At 42.2% G+C, this 19,778-nt stretch overlaps 1 protein-coding gene across 3 annotated transcripts in view; it reads left to right on the top strand.

Annotated features, from left to right (window-relative positions):
* The window catches only part of SBNO2 (strawberry notch homolog 2), a 231,629-nt gene that overhangs the window by 83,550 nt on the left and 128,301 nt on the right, over nucleotides 1-19,778 (top strand). For 2 of the 3 annotated variants that reach the window (XM_021009040.2, XM_078154088.1), the window contains one exon: nucleotides 1,990-2,069. The exons of the other annotated variant lie outside the window; for it this stretch is intronic. In XM_021009040.2, the coding sequence (XP_020864699.1) occupies nucleotides 1,990-2,069 (80 nt within the window). The remainder of the gene's footprint in view (nucleotides 1-1,989; nucleotides 2,070-19,778) is intronic. 3 annotated transcript variants of the gene reach the window in all.

The raw sequence follows: 19,778 nt of genomic DNA, 5'->3' as shown, positions 1-19,778 counted from the left end.
CTGGTAGTCCATTTTGGAATAGTGAGTCCTTGAAGGGAATAATAGGAAATCAGACTAGAAAGGTAAATGGAAGCCTACTTCCTTGCCTTTATTAGGCCCTTAAATGTTTGTTTTATTGGATTGGGTTTTGGAGAGCTTTAGTTGTTAGCCTGAGGATTTTTGTATTTTTTTTTTTTGCCTGGATCTATTAGTATTTATTTGTGTTATCATGGATAAGGGAAGGAACCCATTATTCCTCGATGAATCACTGGGGATGTGTTTAGTCACTGGGTAAGCAGGATTTACTGTAAATCATATGCATGTTTCTCTGCTGGAGTTCAGAGGTCTGTTCATCAATAGGTCTATGTGCCCATCTGACGGAGAGATCATTCTCCCTTTGCTGAAGGGGATCTGCTGCACAGGTCTTAAGTCATCAGCCTGTGTCAAAGACAGATGCAATTTTGTCTCCCTTTTGGGTGATGCTTCTCCTCTGGCAGCTTCCTACTGAAATATAATTGAATGATTAGAACTGAGAGGAACAAAGCGTAAGCAGACTTTTCTAGGGGTTAACCTGGGAGGCTGGGGCTTTCTTTTGACCTCATCTATAAACTGGAGCTAAAGAAAAGAATGCTAGATGTGACAGGAGCTTGATAAGGAATTTGGGAAATTGGCAGAATTTTGCGTTAAGATGTTAGTCATTTGATGCTTCCCAAATGATCAGCATGTGAGTCAGCGAGGAGTTTTTGGGTGCCCCCTCTGTAGTCAGCTTTGTACTTGATGGTATCTAAACATGGAAGCTAGGTAGTGAGTTCTTCATTGCTGCTGTTGGTGGAGTTTATTCGAGTGGAGGCCGGGTATTTGTTGGGGAAGTTGTACATAGGGTTCGTGGATTACATAAGCAGTGCCTTGTTGGGCCCCCTGAGGAAAATCCCTGTCCATTCTAAGAGTCCCAGGTTCCATGAGCTAACCAGAGAGATGATTCCCTACCCTCATGGAGCTGATGAGAAAAGATTCATGAGACAATTTACAGTTCAGTACAAGCCAAGATAATACAATGCAATTAAAATTTATGAAGCTACCACTACGTGCCAGCTACTGTCCTTTTAAGACCAAGATAGTTTATTAAAATTTTGAACAAGCAGTTTCCGTATAGTATGAAGCACCTATATAGAGAAATAATCTATTCAGTAAAGCAACATTTCTTAGTCAGATATTCTGTATTCTCAGGCCCTTTTCTGCTGTGGTATCTGTCCTGTTTACTCATGTCTCTTCCAGTTCCCACATTTCAAATTGTGGGTTTTCCTGATTGGCAGGGGCAGGGGCCTCACGTTTGTTATCACCCATGCATGTCTTTGAAGGGCTTATTTGCGTTGTGTGGCCATATCCTTGACACCTCTGTAAACTAGCAGTGAACTCTTCTTCCTCCGAACTCCCATGCTGCTCTGTAACTTTCTAACATGTCAGTCATAGTCTCTTTTTACTCATATTTCTGCATGAAGGTTTACCACTAAACTCCAGGCTCTTGTATCTGTGAGGGACAAAACTCTGGTTTCCTGTTCATTCTTTATGCCTAACGCAGGCATAAAAAGAATAGGCACATAAGAAATGGTCAGTCAGAGAGCAGATGTGTCAGTGAATTAAAGAAACGGATTCCAAGCAAACAGGGAGCAAGGGCTTGATGTCATGGCTTAGAAGGTATGAGGAAGCGCACTTCAGCTTGGTGGGAGGGATCACGTTCTAGCGATCAGAGCTGTCCAGCACTGGCGGGTGAGGCTCCTGCTACTGGGAGTGGCTTGGGCTGGGCCCACATGGGGGCTTGGTAGGGGTTTCAGGCACTGGGTAGGAGGCTGGAGTAAGTCACTGCTGAAGTGAGTTTTGATTGCCACCTTGTGCCCCACATCCTCTTCTCCGGCCTCTTGACAGAGTTAGCAGCCTCATGTGCTGAATCAAGTTGATATTTTATGTTTCTCCACTCAAAATCTAACTCTTTTGGTGTTGCTGTATTTTCAGAACTCGATGCTGCATTATCCTTGGTGGAATACTTTTGCCTATTCATCTGCACCTTACCCACCCTTGACCAGTGAAAACCAGTAAGTGCCCTTCTCCTGTGGATACGCCCTCACTTCACCTGTTTTCCTGATTTGTTTGTTTGTTGTTTTGGCCTTCTTCAGTGACCAGGCACATCGTTCACTAACTGGTGGAAATAAAATTGGAATATCCTGTTGTAGCATTCTATGAACTATTCTGTGTTGGAATAATAATGGCCCTTGGAGAAGAGGCCGGAAATGGAGGTTTCTCCAACTTCATGATCTTAAACCATGTCTAAAAACAGATCTTATTGTTGTAGGCATTTAAATTACTAAATGGAATTTGCAAGTCATGAGTTCCATGTTGCTGTAGAAATCCATAGATTGTCAGAGATGTTAAGAACTGCCATTATCATCTAGTCACAGAATTTCATTTGCAGGGGACCTCTGAGGTCATCTGATCTAGTTTCTTCATTTTGGACTACTGTTAGACTCAGAATCATAAGGGATCTGGGCTTAAATTCTCTTTCTTCTTCTAGCTGTGTGATCATGGGTAACAAGGGCAACCTTTCCTAACTTCATGTCCCCTCCTGTAAAATAGAGACCATAGGGGCAGAGATGGGATCAGCATTTATGTAGCACCTACTGTATGTCAGGTGCCATGCTAAGCACGTTAGAAATACCTCATTGGAGCCTCACAACAACCATGGGAGGTAGGTGCCGTTATTATCCCCATTTTGTCAGATAGAGGTGAAGTGATATGCCCAGAGTCATGCAGCTAGTTGGTGTTTGAGGTCAAATTTGAACTCAGGTCTTCCTGATTCCAGGTGGGACATTCTGTGTACTGTGGTGCCCCCAAGCTGCCTTCAGATCATAGACTTAGAACCATAAAAGAATTTAGAAGTCCCGTTGTCCTGATCTCACAAGGTCCGGTGGATCAAGTGAAATGATATATATATCTTAGAAATCCTCTCCTGAAACGTAATTGAGGGCCCATTGAAGACCAAGCCCCAAGTCACAGAGAAGAGAAGTTCCTTACTCAGGGATTCACACGGAGGCAGCATTAAGAGTTGGGAAGACAGCTCAGGTCTTCTGATTCCCATCCCAGCTTCCTCCATCTACTGAATGTCTTTCATAAAATGATCAGAGGGGCGTAGAACTCTGTGGGCCTCTGAAGGTGATTCCTCTGGGGTGTGGACCTGTGTGGTCACTTTGTTATGATGAAGGCGCAACTATGTGAGAAATCAAATGACAGTACAAGAGTTGGGAAGTACTATAGATGGTAAATCAAATTCTGTCTGTCCCAGGGTGACCTGAGAACTCCCCGGATGAGCAGTGGAGAGAGTGACTGCTGTTCAACTCAATTCCACAAATACTCCTTTACCACTTAGTCACTATGTACCATGATTGTTGTTAGAGAAGACAGAAGATAAGGCATGGTGCAACCCAGCCCATTAAGGCATGTACACAGAAGGAGGATCAGCTGGAGTCACTACTTGAATTTGCATTCCAGACCCCTCCTTAATTGTCAGTGGGAACTTGGGCAAGTTCTTTGCTCTCCCTGGGTCTGTAAAATGTGGGGTTCAGAATGGATAAGTGCTAAGGCCCTTCAGCTCTGAGCCTTAGGAATCTACAAAACTATCAAGTTAAGACTTCGTTGTCAGCTAGCCAAAGAGGCATGAGTGCAGTAGTATTTGGGGACTTGACTTGTCTAGACAGATGCTCTAAAAGCAGAGCATCAGCCAGTATTTTCTTTGCTTTCTTTACTGGTCATTTCATCCTTCCAGAGATGGAGGCATGAATGTGAGGAACATTGTTCTGGATATACTTTTCTCCAACAAAAAGACACCGACACCTCTAGTTGGGATAGAAGTTCTAGAAACCTTGGGAGAAAATAATCACTTGGTCATAGAATTTGTGGTAGAGAAGAGGAAAGCCAAGTATAGGTTGATAGCATCTTAGATTTTGGGAGAGCAGATTTCTGAGCATTCTGAGAAAGAATAACTACAACCTCATAGACTAAGATTGTAAAGGGAAAAAAGCCAGCGCAGGACGGATGGAAACAAAAAAAAAAATAGTCTTTCTAAAGAGATGGAAAGGTGGGTGTTGTCCACAGAGATTCGATGTGGCTGCACAGGAAGCTTGCCAACTAACTTAGATTTTGAAAAGACAGGGACAGGCAACAGAGGCTAAATACCAGAGCCTGGCATAATTCCTTAAGAAGAGTGTCAAGACTGACTTTGATAGACTTAGCTCTTCTCAGCAATGCAAGGTTCTAAGACAACTCCAAAAAACTTACGATGGAAAATGCTGTCCACATCCAGAGAAGGAACTTTGGAGTCTGAATGCAGAGGGAAGCATGCTATCTGCTCTCCTTTTCTTTTGTTGTTTTGTTTTGTTTCTTCTTTCTCGTGGTTCCTCCCATTAATTCTAATTCTTCTTTACATTATGACTAATGTGAAAATATATTTAATATGAATGTCTAAGTGGAGCCTATATCAGATTGCACTATAAATTGTAGACAATGTAAACAAAACAAACTGTAGACTCTACAGTTATTTTAAATGAAATTTCTGTCTCTTGCTGCTGAGCTTTGTTGGTAATATATAGAAATGCTGATGATTTGTGTGGGCTTATTTTACATCCTGCAACTTTGCTTAAAGTTGCTAACTATTTCAAGTAGTTTTTTAGTTGATTCTCTAGATACCATGATATCATCTGTAGGGTGCTAGTTTTGTTTTCTCATTGCCTATTCTAATACCTTCAATTTCTTTTTCTTCCCTTTTTGCTAAAGCTAACACCTTTAGTACAATATTGAGTAATAGTGGTGATAATGGGCATCCTTGTTTTACCCCTGGAGCATTTTTTTTAAAGCACAAGAGAACAGAAGGAAATCTAGAGGAAAACAAAGAGAAGCAGGACAGCTTTTAGAACTCACATGCTGTATTTACAAGCACTAAAATCAAAAAAAGAAAACCCAAGCTAATGAGATTTGCTGTTTCAGTTAAAATATTCTTTTTTCGGTTCTTCATGTGTGGAAATGTCAGGTTGGTTGGTATTTCTCAAGTTCATTATAACAAAAAAGTAAAATCAGTAATTTGCTCTCTTGGGTTTGTAGAGCTAGGTCTGTTGTCAGGCATTGTAGGGGGGAATGTTCTCTCTTGGGGCACCTATTTCAAATACTGAATCGCAGCCATTATTTTGAGTTGGTTGTTTTCAAAGCTCAGTGATCACTGCAGTTGTGAAAGTACCTGGTGGAGGGTGTTAACCACCCTTTTCCCTCCATAAGCTCTGCTTTGAAGTGGGGAAATCTCACCCTGGGCTCTGGGCTTTCATTTCTTTCTGGTAGGAAAGTAAGCATATTAGCTCTCTATTTGGGAGAACTCATAGACTAACATAGATCTCACCTTTTCTGAACTCCAAACAGATCTGCCCTGGGCAGGCTGTGGAGTCAACTCCACAGAATGCTTCTAAAGAGAATTCCTCTCCCTATTCCCAGCATCTGACATCCTTTTTTTTCTTTTTTTTTTTTTTTAAATCAGTGTACACTACTAGTCACCTAGGGTGGAAACCTCATTGTTCTCTGGGACTCTTCCCTGCCCCTCCCTCTCCACCCCCCCTTTCAGTTGTGGGGTTTAATGCTGGAAGGAACCTTAGTCCTTATCTAGGCCAACTCCCTCAGGTAACTAGGTAGTTCTGTGGCTAGAACCCCTGGCCTGGAGTCAGGAATACCTGAGTTCAAATCCAGCCATAGACACTTACTAGGTGTGAGACCCTGGACAAGTCACTTAACCGCTGTCTGCCTCAGTTTCCTCATCTGTAAAATGGGGATCATAATAACACCTACCTTCCAGGGTTATTGTGAGGATCAAATAAGGTAATAATTGTAAACTGCTTAGCATAATGACTGGCACATGATAGGCACTCTATAAATGTTAGCTGTTGTTGTTTTTCTCCTCTTCTTCTGGCACCTTCCCCCCCAAGTCAGTGACTTGCCTGGACTCACCTGGAGAGTCTGTAGAACACCGTCATTTGAATTCATCTTCTCTGCATCTACACTGAGCTCTCTTTCTGAACTATGGTGCTGAGATATGCAGTGAATCCTCTTGATTCACCCTTCCCAACATCTTCTACATCCATCTTTTTCTGTCCCCAAATGCACTGCCCTAGTTCAGGCCTTATTGCTACCTGCCTGGTAGGTTGCAGTGACCTGCTCATGGGTTCTTAGGTCTCCAGTCTCCTTCCCCCTCTAGTCCATGTTTCATTCTGCTGTGGTCTGATCAAGTTGCTGCCTTGCGTGAGATTCTTCATTGGCTCCCCAGTACCTAGAAGATAATGATAGACTCCTTTATCTGGACTGCCTTTCTTGCCTTGTGTCTTGTGATCCCCTTCTTTGCTCTGGCTGAACAGGATGATTTTCTGTTTTTGGCCCCTCCCCCCCATTTTTCAGCCTCTTCCCCATTTTCTACACAGTCTTCTTTAGAATACTCTTCTACTGTCCTGCCTTTTTGGCATTTCTCTTGTGTACTGACCATGTTCCATTTTGCATTATATTTATTTGTGGACTTGGCTTGCCCCTCTGTTAGGCTGTGAGCTCCTTGAGGGAAAAAACTGCATCTTACCATCTCAGTTTTGTTTTTCCCCTAGTATAGTGCTGGGCACGAAGTAGGCATTTAATTATTGTTAGTAGAATTGAGGAAGATGATTTTCATTGGTTTCTATAGAGTTTCTCTTGGTTTTGCTGGGCCTTCTGTTTTTCATGGATTGATGGGGAGGAAGGAGGAAGAGGATACAGGGGTGTGCTTTTGGGCAAAGATTCCTGGAAATTGCCCTTTCTGATGATCAGAATTGTGGTATCCCCAGGGAGCCTTGAGAGTTTTGCCTTCTTTTTATTGAACCGCAGGTTGAGAGTGGGATTTATTGATCTTTGGGCTTGTGTTTTTGCTTTGGTTTCATTGTTCACTCTTCTTTTCATTTTCATTTTTCTCTGTCTCCTCCTTTCCTTTTTACTTGTAGAGGTGATTCCTGATGTGGCCCAAAGTCTCGGCCTCACCTCAGTGGTCTCTGGTGAATGACATACTCGTTTGTCTTCCTTTTCTGTTTTCTAGTTGCTAAGAATTGGTTTTTTTGGGGGTGGGACAGAGCTCAGCAGCTGGATCCAGCTATAGCCCTTTCTTTTACCCCCAGCTTCAGGCTGCAGTTAATTCCTTCCTGCTTCCATTAGTGCTTTCACATCCCCCTCAACCATGAAGAACCACCACAATACCGAGATGTCTGCAGTTGTTTCTCTACCTGCCTGTGAGCTGCAGTCCTGTCTAACTGCACTCTACTAGTTTGGGGAAGTACGTTAACGTAGTTACTTGTGGACAGGTGACCTCACATTGTTTTCTTCCACCCTCCGTTGCCTGATCCCAGCCTGCTTTCTCACCAACTCCCTTGATGTCCTCCCTGCAGCAGCCAAATTAGATGATTGATGTTGTCAGAATATTGCGCGCCCCCCCCCATTCATCTGTTGCTGTCATTCGTCCTTCATCCTCAAAGAGGACCGATGACATCAGCAAGGTGATGTCTTGACTTGCAAGTGAATTGGATTGTAAGTGAGGCAGAGCTGTGCGGAGTCATCAGCCTCACTATCTCCTCCAGAGTCGTCTGGGCCCAGTGGCAAGATACAGGTCAAGACAACTGGTCACGGCCCAGGAGGTAGTGAGAGATCTTGGCCTTGTTAAGCTTGAGGTCTTTTCCAAGTCTCAGTTTCTCTGAGGCAGCGCTAGGTAAGGATAGTTCGCCTTCCCCTCCATGCATCTATGACTTTGTGCGTAGCCTGGAATCTCTTCCTTGTAGGCTATTCTAAGATTAACTTATAGTGAGCCATGTCATCCTCAGCCTGTAATCAAATAACTGCGTTTTGTTTGTTGTTGTTGTTGTTGTTGTTTTTAAACCAAAGCACAAGACTTTCCGTACCCTGATTGTTTCGTCTTGCCCTTTGTAGGGCAAGTCATTCCAGCCTGTTAAGTCAGATCTGTTGAAATCTCAAGTCTCAGCGGTCTCATTAGCTAACCCTTCTAGCTTAGTGTCATTGGTAGATTTGATCAACGTACCTACTTACTCTGTCTTCTTTCAAGTCAGTATTAAACTGTTGAGCACTATGAGGCCAAGGCCAGACTGGCATGAATCCATCAGTCAGACTCTTTGGGTAAAACTCGCTGACAGTTCATCACAGTTTGACTCTGTAGCTCAAATAGGGAAAACCTCTACTTGTTCAAAATTCCCATTGCTAGGATAGCTGAATTCATTTATTAGGTGCCTACTCTGTGTAATAGGTCATTTGGAGCTGGGGCTGCCAAGATGTCACAGACCCTGTCTTCAAGGAATTTACATGTATACAGATAATCTGTTGGAGAACGTGACTGGAGCAAAGGAGAGATTCAGACAAAATACTTTGGAATTCGGAAAGAATATCTTTGGTTAAGGAAACCAGGGAATGTTTCAAAGAGAAAATGGTGCTTGAGTTGCACCTTGAATAATAATCCTAGACATAAAATAATAGTTTATATTTATATAGCAGCACCTTATAGAGCACTTCACACAATTCTCATTTGAACCTCACAGCAACCCTGGGATGTAGGAAATGAAAGTATTATCCCCATTTTACAGATGAAGGTACTAAGACTCAGATCAAGTGGCTTGCCCAGGGTCCCACTGCTAGCTAATTTTAGAATGAGGATTTGAACTCTCATCAGTGCAGTTGCAATGCTGCATTTCATTATGGGATGAAAAAGCTTTTGAAAGGCAGAGGTGACAGATTCCATTCCAGCCCTGAAGGTGGGGGGAGTGGGGGAGGCAGGAGACAGCATGTTTTGTTAGGTTGAGCTCGTTGGTTCAGTTCGGCTGGAATGGAGAGAATGTGAAGGGGAGTTAGATGGAGGAAGGCTGGCAGCTTACGGGAAGCTCTGGAGTGCCAGGTTGAAGACTCAGCATACTCATGTTTCTTTGGCCATCCTCAACTCAAGGGGCAAAGAGTCTGTCTGAGACAGAGCCTTCTCCTGGCTCTTTAAATGCAAGCCGCCCTGCTGAGAGCCTTCTCTGAGGGCTCAGATGACTTATTACCTGCTTCCGTGGATCTGGAGTTTTTGCTCGGCTACTAACTAGAACGGGATGTTGAGGCAAGGCATTTTACCAGTATAGGCCTCAGTTTCCTCATCAGAAAAATTAGAATTGGACTAAATCTCCAAAGTCCCTCCTGGCTTTAAGAACATGATTTTTCTCTCCACGCGTCCTAGACTAACAGCGATTTTTCTATCGTCTGTGTGTCCTAGATCTACCTGCAATTTTTCTGTCTACTCCTCCTAGACTAATTGCTTTCCCTGTGAATATGTTCCCTACTTTCTTACCCCTGCATCTTTACTACTCCTCCAAGTGCTCCATGCCCTCGCAGCCTTGCCTGTGGACGTGTTCCCCATTCTTCAGTGGCCCTGATTAAATGACATGTCTTCCACGAGGCATTGCCTGTCCGCTCTGACTCCAATGATCTCAGAAGTGCAGAATGCCATGTGTTCTACAAGATCCAGGAGAAATGGTGTGCCTGAAAACCTCTCCCAAAGGGGCACTGTCTCATCCTCGCCCATCTCACAATGCTAATTTTGGACTATTGGAAGAACTAGACTTTGAAATCAGACTAAGATCATCTTGTCCAATCTCATTTTTTGGAGGAGTGAATGAAGCCCAGCAGGGAGCATTGACTTTCTAAGGTCACCCACCCAGTGCAGTGGCCAGAGTGGGGCTCAAACCCAGGTCTTCTGACTCAGGGTCCAGACTTCTTAACAACACGTTTCCTCTTGTGCACTTAGCTATTGAATGATTTGTACTGTCGTTGCCCATGCATGTGCCTTATTCCTTTCTTAGACTGTGAGCTGTTTGATCTTCACCTCTTTACTGTTCCTCACGCAAGACCCTCCATGTTCTAATTCCAGACATTTTCCTGGCTATCTCTCCTTCTTGTCCTCCTTCCTTATCTGCACTTCCTGGCTTCCCTGGCTTCTTCAGCTCCTAGCTACAATTTCACCTTCTGTAGGAACCTTTTCCCCAATCGGCTTAATTCTAGTGCCTTTCTTCTAGTGATCATTTCCACCTTATCCTGCATATAGCTTGTTTATTTTAGTTTTTTTGCATGCTGTCTCTGCAATTAGACTGTGAGATCCTTAAGAACACGGGCAGTCTTTTACCTTCCTTTGTGCTTAGCACTGTGCCATGCACATGGCTGGCACTTAATAAATGCTTATTTACTGACTGGCTTGAGGGCAAGGACTGTGTCTGACTTATATTCCTATCTTCTTTAAGGCCAGGGCCAGCTCTCTGCACCTAATAGGTCCTCGGTGAATTTTTGTCAAGTGAATGGGTGGATAAATGAGTGAATTCATTTATAGCCATCACTAGAGGTTGGTTTGGGGGGGAAGAATTTCGGAAGTGGGAGTTTCAGCTTCTCTGGTCTTTTGTCTCAGTCCTTCCCTGGCTTACCAAGATGACAAAAGGGGCAACTTTTCTAACGTACAATTTCCTTTTTTCAAGAAACACTGTTCGCTTTGTCAAACAGTTGGTGTTTACACTGTGCCATTGTACATGCTGCAGCATTCCAGGTGCAGGCAGGGGAGTGAGCTTCAGTTATGAGAAGTTGAGGCATCCTTGGGGATGGCTTTTCAGGTTCAGCCCTCGTAGCTTCTGAGGATTGGGAGCCAGCCAACTCAGAGAGTGAGTTTCTGCCTTTTCTTCTTGGCAGATGACCAGCATTCATTTTATTCTTTCTTACTGGCTTTTTGTTGTTGTTTATTTTTTGTGACCCTGCCAGCAGGAGTGGTGGGAAGGGAGGAGACTGATTTGACCTATAGGAGCTAGATCAACTTCCTGCCTTTGGGCGTCCAGTGGTGAAATAGGGGGAGGGGCACACAGTACATGCCAAGTTTAGAGTCTGCTCTAAACCCTAACAGACTTTAACAGTCCATATCCAAACTGTGTCCAGCACCGTATTGGAAGACAGAGACCATAGGCTTCTCTGACCTCATCTAAGCCCTTTTTGTAAGGCCCCTAAGACAAAAGACCAGCCATGTCCTGCCCCTTTCTATGCTGTGTGTCTAGGACAGGGCTTCCTAACCTGGTGTTCATGGATATATTTCAGAGGGTCCCATAAACTTGTTTTTTTTTTAAATTTTTAATAGTATTTAATTTTTTCCCAATTATACGTAAAAACAATTTTTAGTATTCATTTTTACAAAATTTGAGTTCTGAATTTTTCTCTTTCCCCTCCCTTCTTCCTAAAATGGTAAGCAATTTGATATAGATTATATATGTGCAATCATGTAAAACATATTTCTATATTAGTTACAGTTGTGAAAGAAGAAACAAAACAAAAGAAAAAAAACACAAAAAAATAAAGTGAAAATAGTATGCTTTGATCTGCATTCAGAGTCCATCAGTTCTTTCTCTGGATATGAATAGCATTTTCCGTCCTTTGCAATTGGCTTGGATCATTGTACTCCTGAGAAGAGCTAAATCATAATAGATCATCATATTGCTGTGACTGGGTACAGTGTTTTCCTGGTTCTGTTCATTTCACTTTGTATCAGTTCATACACGTTTTTCCTGTTGGTTTTTTTTTTTTTAAATCTGCCTGCTCTTCATTCATGAATTTGTTTTAAGAAAATATTTTGATAATTGTATTTTAATCTCATTGTTTCCTTTATAATTCTCCTTGTTTTATTTTATACATGTAACGACATGATTCTGAGAAGAGGGTCGTGGACTGCCCCAGACTAACTGCCGCTGGTGACCTTGACATAGCAGAAGGTTAAGGACCCTTAAACCTCTTGTCCTGTATCTTTCCCCACTGCTCAGTCATGGTGTAGAGGTGACCTTTGGTATGCCAGGGCCAGGCCTATGGATGCAGGCTCTGGCAGGTGCTGCCCGCATCAGTGGCCTGCTGTGCCACATTCGGACAGCTGTGTGCTAACCTAGTTAAGTATGGCAAAAGCTTATCGTTGGAAGGTTAGACTTTAATGGTCACACACATGACTCTACCGGTCCATCAGAGTGTGCAGGGGAAACTCTTGGTTGAGGAAGGACTTAGACACAGATATTTGGGAATATTGAACCGTCAAGAGCCAGCAAATCTTCACCTTGTTTGTGGGCCCTGGTCCCCCTTTTGCTCTCAGTCTTGGGGGAAGGCCTCTTCTCAGAGTCAGGCTGTGAAATGCATAAAGAAAAAGCAGAGGATTACAAAGGAAACTACTTAGATTGAAATACAGTTACCAAAATTTTATTTTTAAAATTCTCAGACCCCAGGTCCTGAGCTAGGCCATACCAAAAGTTTATTTTTGGGGGGGGAGGGGGCAGAGAAGTGGGATAATTTTAACTGGCACAAATCAGTAACACATGGCTCCCATTTTGATAATGTTTGCATTATATCTTACAAGGTGCTTCCCTTAAAATGACCCTTGGCTCTCTCTCCCTTAGAATTCTAACTTCCTTCAAAGCCCAGATCATGTGCCTACAGGAAGGCTTATCTAATTCTTCTTTTTCCACCTCTCAGATATCATGTATGTGCTTATTTGTTTGCATACTGTACTCTCCCCAGTGAATGTAAACTCTTGAGGGTAGGAAGTGTTATTCTTTTTGTCTCTATATTTCTAGAGTGTAGCCCAGTGCCTTATTAATAAATGTTTGTTAGATTGAAACAACTTTAGAAGCCCAACCCCCTCATTTTATGGATGAAGAAATTGAGGCTCTCAGAATTTAAGTGACCTGTCAACAGGCACACAGTGGTAGAGTGGGTATGTGAACACCTGTCTTCTAACTCCACATCTGCTGTACCACAGTGCCTCAGGCAGAGCATGGTCATTATACCCATTGTACAGATGAGGAGACTGAGGGCAAGAGAAGTTAATGGCTTGTCCAGAGTCACTTAGTGAAGAAATGGTAGTGGCCGTACTCCAGCCTAGGTCTTCTGATGCCAAGTCCCCACTGTACTTTATACTGTGCTGCACTTCTCTCAATAAAGAATATCATTAATAATTTGAATTTGGATAATGAATAACATTTTAGAGGTGATATCACAAAAAGGACTCTTCATACCACTATTCTGCATGCAAACTTGTCTGTTGCCCCCAAAGTTAAGTATGAGAGTGGTTTTTTATTTGAATGTAATAGGATTTTAAAGTGGGGAGGAACCTTGGCACAGAGAATAGATGCTCTCCAGCATCTGCCCAATACATGTACCAGGTTTCCCTGGTTGGGGGTGACTTTCCCAAGGTCACACAGCCAGTTAGTATTTTTATTTGGGGGGAAGGGCGTGGCAATCAGGGTTAAGTGACTTGCCCAGGGTCACACAGCTAGTGAGTGTCATGTGTCTGAGGCTGGATTTGAACTCAGGTCCTCCTGACTCCAGGGCCAGTGCTCTATCCACTGTGCCACCTAGGTGCCCCTCCAGTTAGTATTTTTGCACTGGCTGAAAGCCAAAAGCAGCTTTAGATGCTATGCTTAAAATGATAGAACAGTGTCTTGGTCTGATAATTCCTTTTATGAAATGAACTTTATTCATATGTTATCCATTTTCACACTCAGGTCTTCTGTGCTCTAACATATCTTAAGGTTCATTTTGTAGCTACTCTTTGCTCCTTATGTCTTATGCTGGTCTTCGGTCAAAAACAGTAGCATTATGAGGTTATTGCTTTGCCCTGTGTTGTGGGAGACCCCACTGGGGGTGTTGGGCTATCTCTTCCTGAAATCTGCTTTGATGAGAATTTTCTAGGGTGTTCAAGAAATGTGGATGTGTCTCATTTTTCCAGGTGTGTAGAGATTTAGCCTTGACCAGACTCGACTTGGGAGGTGGGCGGGTAGGAACTGAGTCTTCCGGTGTCTGCAGGAAGAATATTTGAAAACAAAGCAGAGGGAAGAGAACAGATTTGTTGTAGGTGGTTCTCGGGGGCAGAACTAGGACGGGGGTGGGGGGTGCTGGTTGGGTGGCAGATTTTCCCTAAGTGTGATAAAGAACTTGATAATTACTAAGTTTGGGGGAGGGGTGAGTACCTGCAGCCTAGTGAATAATAGAGCTTCCTGTTGGGAAGGAGTCAAGAGAGGCTGTCCCCTTGTATCGGGGATCCATCGTTGAGGTAGGGAGTTGGACCTGATTGCTTTCTCATTTCTCAGTGAATCTCTACTTTACCTATAAAGGATTGTTAGTTGGGAACCGTAATACTATTTCTTTTTGTGCTTTAAGATTTACAAAGGTTCTATATCAGATTGCTTTTTGTCTTGGCGAGGGGAAAGGGAAGGGAGGGCAGGAGAAAAATTTGGAACTCAAAATCTTACAAAGACAAATGTTGAAAACCATCTTTACATGTAATTAGAAAACAATAAAATACTATTAAGTGAGGGAAAAATAGATTTACAAAGGCTTGTCTTCACAGCTATGAGCTGTGTTTTGCTTGTAAGATTAAGATCCCATAGGAGGGAACCCTGAGGGACAGATACTAATGATGATGGCAGCTCGTGGCTGTAAGATGCTCGACAGTTTATAGGCACTGTCTTCATAGTGGGAGGTGGGTGTTACTACCATCTTAAGGAGGAAACTGAGGTCCAGAAATGTGTCTGTGGAAAACTTAGGTGTCTTCTGAACCGTCTTTTGGCTTGGCTTCTCAGTGTGAAGCAGGGGAAAGAGCAGTGGCCTTGGAGTCAAGGAAGCCTTGGAATTCTAGGCCCAAGATGGCTCCTTATTAGCAATATGGCCCCGGACAAGTCATTTCACTTCTCTTAGCTTCAGCGTCCTCATCTGTAAAATGGTTAGTAATCCTAGGGCTGTCTCCTTTGTAAGAAAACTGCTTTGTCAACTGTAAATTACTGTACGAATCTGAGCTATCACAAGCATCTGTCCCTGGGGTACTCTCCCAAGAGCTTTTCCACTCATAATTATAACATGTAAACATTTAGTTAATGTACAGTTTACTGAGACTTGCTGCAGAATACCTATGTAGATTTTCTTTCTGTCAGGTAAAGAGTTAACAGGTATATGTATTCTGGTAACTGAAACCGAAAGACTTGTTTCTTGGTCATATGGCTTGGAGACTCTTGGGGGAGAAAGAAGTCAAATCGTGTACCTCTGAGTGTTTGTAGTATTATCCATTTCTTGGATTTGTGTCTGGGTGTGCCCACTGCTAGCTCACAGGAGTGCTGAGGTCGATTTTATTAGCTGGTGTTACTTACAGATAACTTGGAGGGTTAAAACATGAATAATGATGCCTTTCCCTAGTGATTTACAATTTGGGGTTGGTTTGACCCAAGAATTACATGTTTTTGTCCTCCTGGATTTGTTCCAATTCTGGATTATCTATTTAATCTTAATGAATGAATAGATGAGTCAGTGAATAAATGAATGGAAAAGCATTTATTAAGCACTTTACTTTATGCTAGGCACTGTTTCAAGTGTTCTGAGGGTACAAAGATTTTTTTAAAAAGATAGTCCCTGTCCTAAAGGAGCCTATATTCTAATAAGGAAAGACTGCACATAGTCAAGAGGTAATCCGGGAAGGTAGTTTTTGTTTGGGGAGGTGGAAAGCTGGGGTGATGTGGGATTGAATATGGCCTTAGTATCCAGCATGTGGCCTGGATAGCTGGATGGGATGGGAAACAGAAACAGACTGGTGTCTAGGGCCAGCCTGTAGATATAGTGGACTAATTTATACATACATACACAGTCACCAGTCATCTGAATTAGACACTAGAAGAGGAGCTCCACAGATGAGTGGATTAACTTCTCCATTATGTGGGGCATGGATTCAGGAAGCCCCTGGTGTGGGAGATGCTGGTCAGGTGGGGAGGAGCAGGTCAGTGGCAGCAGCTGCAGGAGGAGCAGGCATGTGGTGAGATGGCCTGGCTAGATAACTGGATGCCTGCATCTCATGTGTGAAGCTAAAGCTAATGGAAAGTTTTCTGTCTTTTAGTTTGATACTACAAGTCTTCTTTTTTTAGAGTTTCTGTTTGTTCTTTAATTTTCTCCGCAATGATGCCTCATTGAGTCATGAAGATGACCCAGGGTTTTTGAAAGCTTTACCATCAGAGTAAACCCTGGAAAATGTAACACCCACTTTGGGATTCCTCTCCAACATGGCATTCACAGGTTTGTAGGTTAATTCCCTGGGCTCACAAGCCCCCATCAGTATTCTTCCCGTTAACATTGGGCACTGTAGGCATAATTAACTCAAAGAAAGGCATTTCCTAGAATGTCGTAGTAAAACAGTAGCTACAAATCATTCTGAAAAACCTGAGCATGTTTTCCTGTAAATATAGCATCTGTGGGGAGCATGGGCACCAAATTTAGAATCTAGCTGAAGTAAGGGATCCATGTGAAGAACATATGTGCAGTTCACATATAAGGCAATTCTCAATTCTGGTGCTGCTGGACTTCCAGATCTTTCTACTTTTCACGGTCTTCTTCATGTTTTTTCACTTTTTCCTCATGCTGCTTCTGTGCTGCCAAGTTTGTTGTCTGCTAGACTGGACTTCCTCCTAGGGCATGCCGGTTTTTGCTGAGCAAGTCAGTGCACTGGACATCCTGGGCTTGCTCTTCACTGGCCAGCTGGAGACTCCATTGTCTTCAGTTTCAGGCTTAGCTGTGGTCCTCTGCTGTGGTACTGCTGTGTTCTTTCAGAAAGGGTAGGAACCATTACCTACAACTGGCCAAAGCCTCCCTAGTTTTGCTGTCTCAGGGCCTCAGTTCTGAGGTCTGTCACCTCCCAGGAAGGAAGTGGAACAGAAAGAGCTCTTTCTGGTATAGGACTTGAATCCCCTCAGTGAGATGCCTAACCCTGAATTTATGGGAGCTATATTTGCCAAAGCTTGTTTTCTGCCTGCCATAAATACAGTGGCTGTTTGCCCAAGTAATTACTAAACATTGTCTCCTGGTGGTCCATGTAAATGAGTAAGTAAACCTTTCTGTGCTGGTCTGTGTCCTGGGGGTAAATTGGTAATCTCTTCTGGCCACCCAGCTACTTTCCTCACATTGTCACATCCCTCTCATAGTACCTTTATAAGGTACAAAATTATCCACACAAATCTAAAAAGGCCTTACCTCCCTGTTGTTTCTGTTACTTGCTTCTGATGTCCTAGCTTGCAGACTTGGCAGTCTGAAAGGGGAAGATCCTGTTATCTCCTGCTCAGTGAAATTTGCTATCCCTACAAATCACTTGGATGAGAGAGCAGGATATTTGTAGGCAAGACCCTGAGTGGAGGAATGAAGCCATTCATCTTAGCACTCTCAGAGAGAGAATGTGGGTCTTCATTTTCACTCTGGCCGTTTTCTGTCCTGCTGCTGCTCAAGGATTCAGATGGGCCCACCAGAAGAGCATGCTAAGGATGAGTTGATCCGTTGGGCTCTGTACCCTCTGGTACCTTGAATCTCCATCTTTCCGATAGCCATTTATGCCTAGCTAGTGTTCACTCAGGAGACGTGTGTAAACTCACTCCCATTCCTTGCTTTCTACTTTTTCCATCCAGCTTCAGTAATAAATTGTTCTAGGGAACAGAATGTTTTTTTTTTCATTTTTATTTTTGAATCTACCCCTGAAGAAATATTGATAAATTGTTGAATTTAGAGGGTGTGGCTTTGATAAGCAAGCATTTATAGGATTTTCAAAACATGTGAATGTGTTTTGATACTAGAATGCTTAATGCGGATCCTTTATTCACACAGTAGGATTTTGTGGGGTTTTTTCCAATGTTTTTTACTTGAAGGAATGTCCAGTTTGTCCCATAACAATTTTCACTGAATTTGTTGAAGAAATTGTATTTCATTCATGTCAATAAAAATAAAAGGCCATCCTTATGTGGAAAATGGCTCACTGAATGGCCTTTTATTTGAAGAGTGTTTTGAATGGTACCACTAATTGATGCATAGCAAGATATGTTTCTAATTTGCTGAATCATGCAGTGTCCAAATAACCAAACAAAAAAGGTTTAATTTCTTAAACATTAAGCTTCATAAATGTTACAAATTTATTTCCCTTAAATGGTATTTACTGTTATAATTCCATCAAGTTTGTCTGATTTTCTGCTATATGTTGGTATGTTCAGATTAAACAGGTTTTAGAAAAAAGCTTTTGTTTGGCAAAAGTTTATTGTCATGCTGGTATAACTATATAAATGATGTAAAATATTATTTTTTATCAAGATATAAACTATCTTGAAGGTTTGGAATAATTTATTGCTTATGTAAAATTGGGAGATTTTTTGTTATGTAATTATACAAATATATTCTATAATTTAAATAATTTATTATGTAATGTGTAAATATAATTATATACTTATAAGTTCATCATATAATGACATATACTGAAACAAATGTTTGTATTTGTGTCGTAAGCAGGACCATTGCCTCTGGAAAAGGCACATCTGTGGACTGTCCTATTGTTCTTTAGTGACTTCCCAGACTCCCAGTCCCCCCCCCCCCATGTGTTGTCTCCTCCATTAGCAGGTGAGATCCTTTAGGGCAGGAATTATTTAGCTTTTCTATTTGTATCTCTACCCATAGCTCAGTACTTAATAAATGCTTAATATACTTTTTATTCATTTATTCACACCAAATAGGAAAGTAAAGGCTTTGAGTACAGTTCTGTTGGCTAAGGATCAGCTTGCTTAATACAGAGATACATCACCAGCCTACTGGGCAGTTAGGTGATTCATTCTTTGGCCATAGCAATCCATGAAACAGATACAATTAGAGAATGGCCCAGCTCAGTGTGGCCACCTTCTGCTTGTATGTCATGAAGACTTTTTTCCCCATAGGATAATCAGGAGGTGTTAAGCATGCTGGGCCTGAAAAGCATTGCAAAACCAAACCAAAAAAAAAAACCCCACCAAATTGATTATTTTAAAAGCTGGGAAATGTCAGGTTATTATGTGGGAGCCATGTCAGAATCAGCTGTCTCTGTGCACTTGCATTGTTGACCTGTGAGGTCAAAGGTCAGAATTAATATCAGGTAAGGCTAGAGTAGAGAAGATGATACTGGGATAAGTTAAAAGCTGAAGTCTTGTCTCTTTAAACAAGTTGCTAACTGGGTAAAAGTAAAGGCACTGATTCTGCTTATCACTGCCTTCCCCAGGGCAGAGTTAGGGACAGAGCCAAATTTAGTCTGCAAGCTTATTTGCCAAATATTCCAGAGGTGATTGGTGATTGGTGGAAGATTACAGAGTGGTCTGGCCTCAGAAACAGTGAACAGCAGTGGTGGGGAAAATGGGCCTTAGAAAACCTGACATAAGACTTAGTTAAGTGATATCATCCTAAGAGAATTTGTAGAACAGCCTAGAAGGACAGCAAATGGACACAAAATGCAATGGGTCTGCCAGCATTTCTTTTTTTCCCCTCTTTTTTAATTAAATTATTTTTCCCACTTAATAGTATTTTATTTTTTTCTACTTACATGTAAAGATAGATTTTAACATTTTGAGTTCCAAATTTTTTTTCTCCCTCTCTCCCCCTTCCCTCCCCAAGACCAAAAGCAATCTGACATAGGCTATACATGTACAATCACATCAAACATATTTTCGCATCAGAAAGAAGAATCAGAACAAAATGGAAAAAAAAAAGAAAGAAAAAAAAGAAAAAAGAGAGAAATAGTATGCTTTGATCCGCATTCACAACCATAGCTCTTTCTCTGGATGTGGATAGCATTTTCCATCATGAGTCTTTTGGAATTGTCTTAAAACTTAGATCATTGTGTTGCTGAGAAGAGC

Source organism: Phascolarctos cinereus, unplaced genomic scaffold (genome assembly GCF_003287225.1).
Source record: "Phascolarctos cinereus isolate Bilbo 61053 unplaced genomic scaffold, phaCin_HiC Scaffold_4;HRSCAF=312, whole genome shotgun sequence".
NCBI classification, from domain to species: Eukaryota; Metazoa; Chordata; class Mammalia; order Diprotodontia; family Phascolarctidae; genus Phascolarctos; species Phascolarctos cinereus.
The sequence above is the reverse complement of the archived record's forward strand: the minus strand, read 5'-3'. Positions and strand labels throughout refer to the sequence as shown.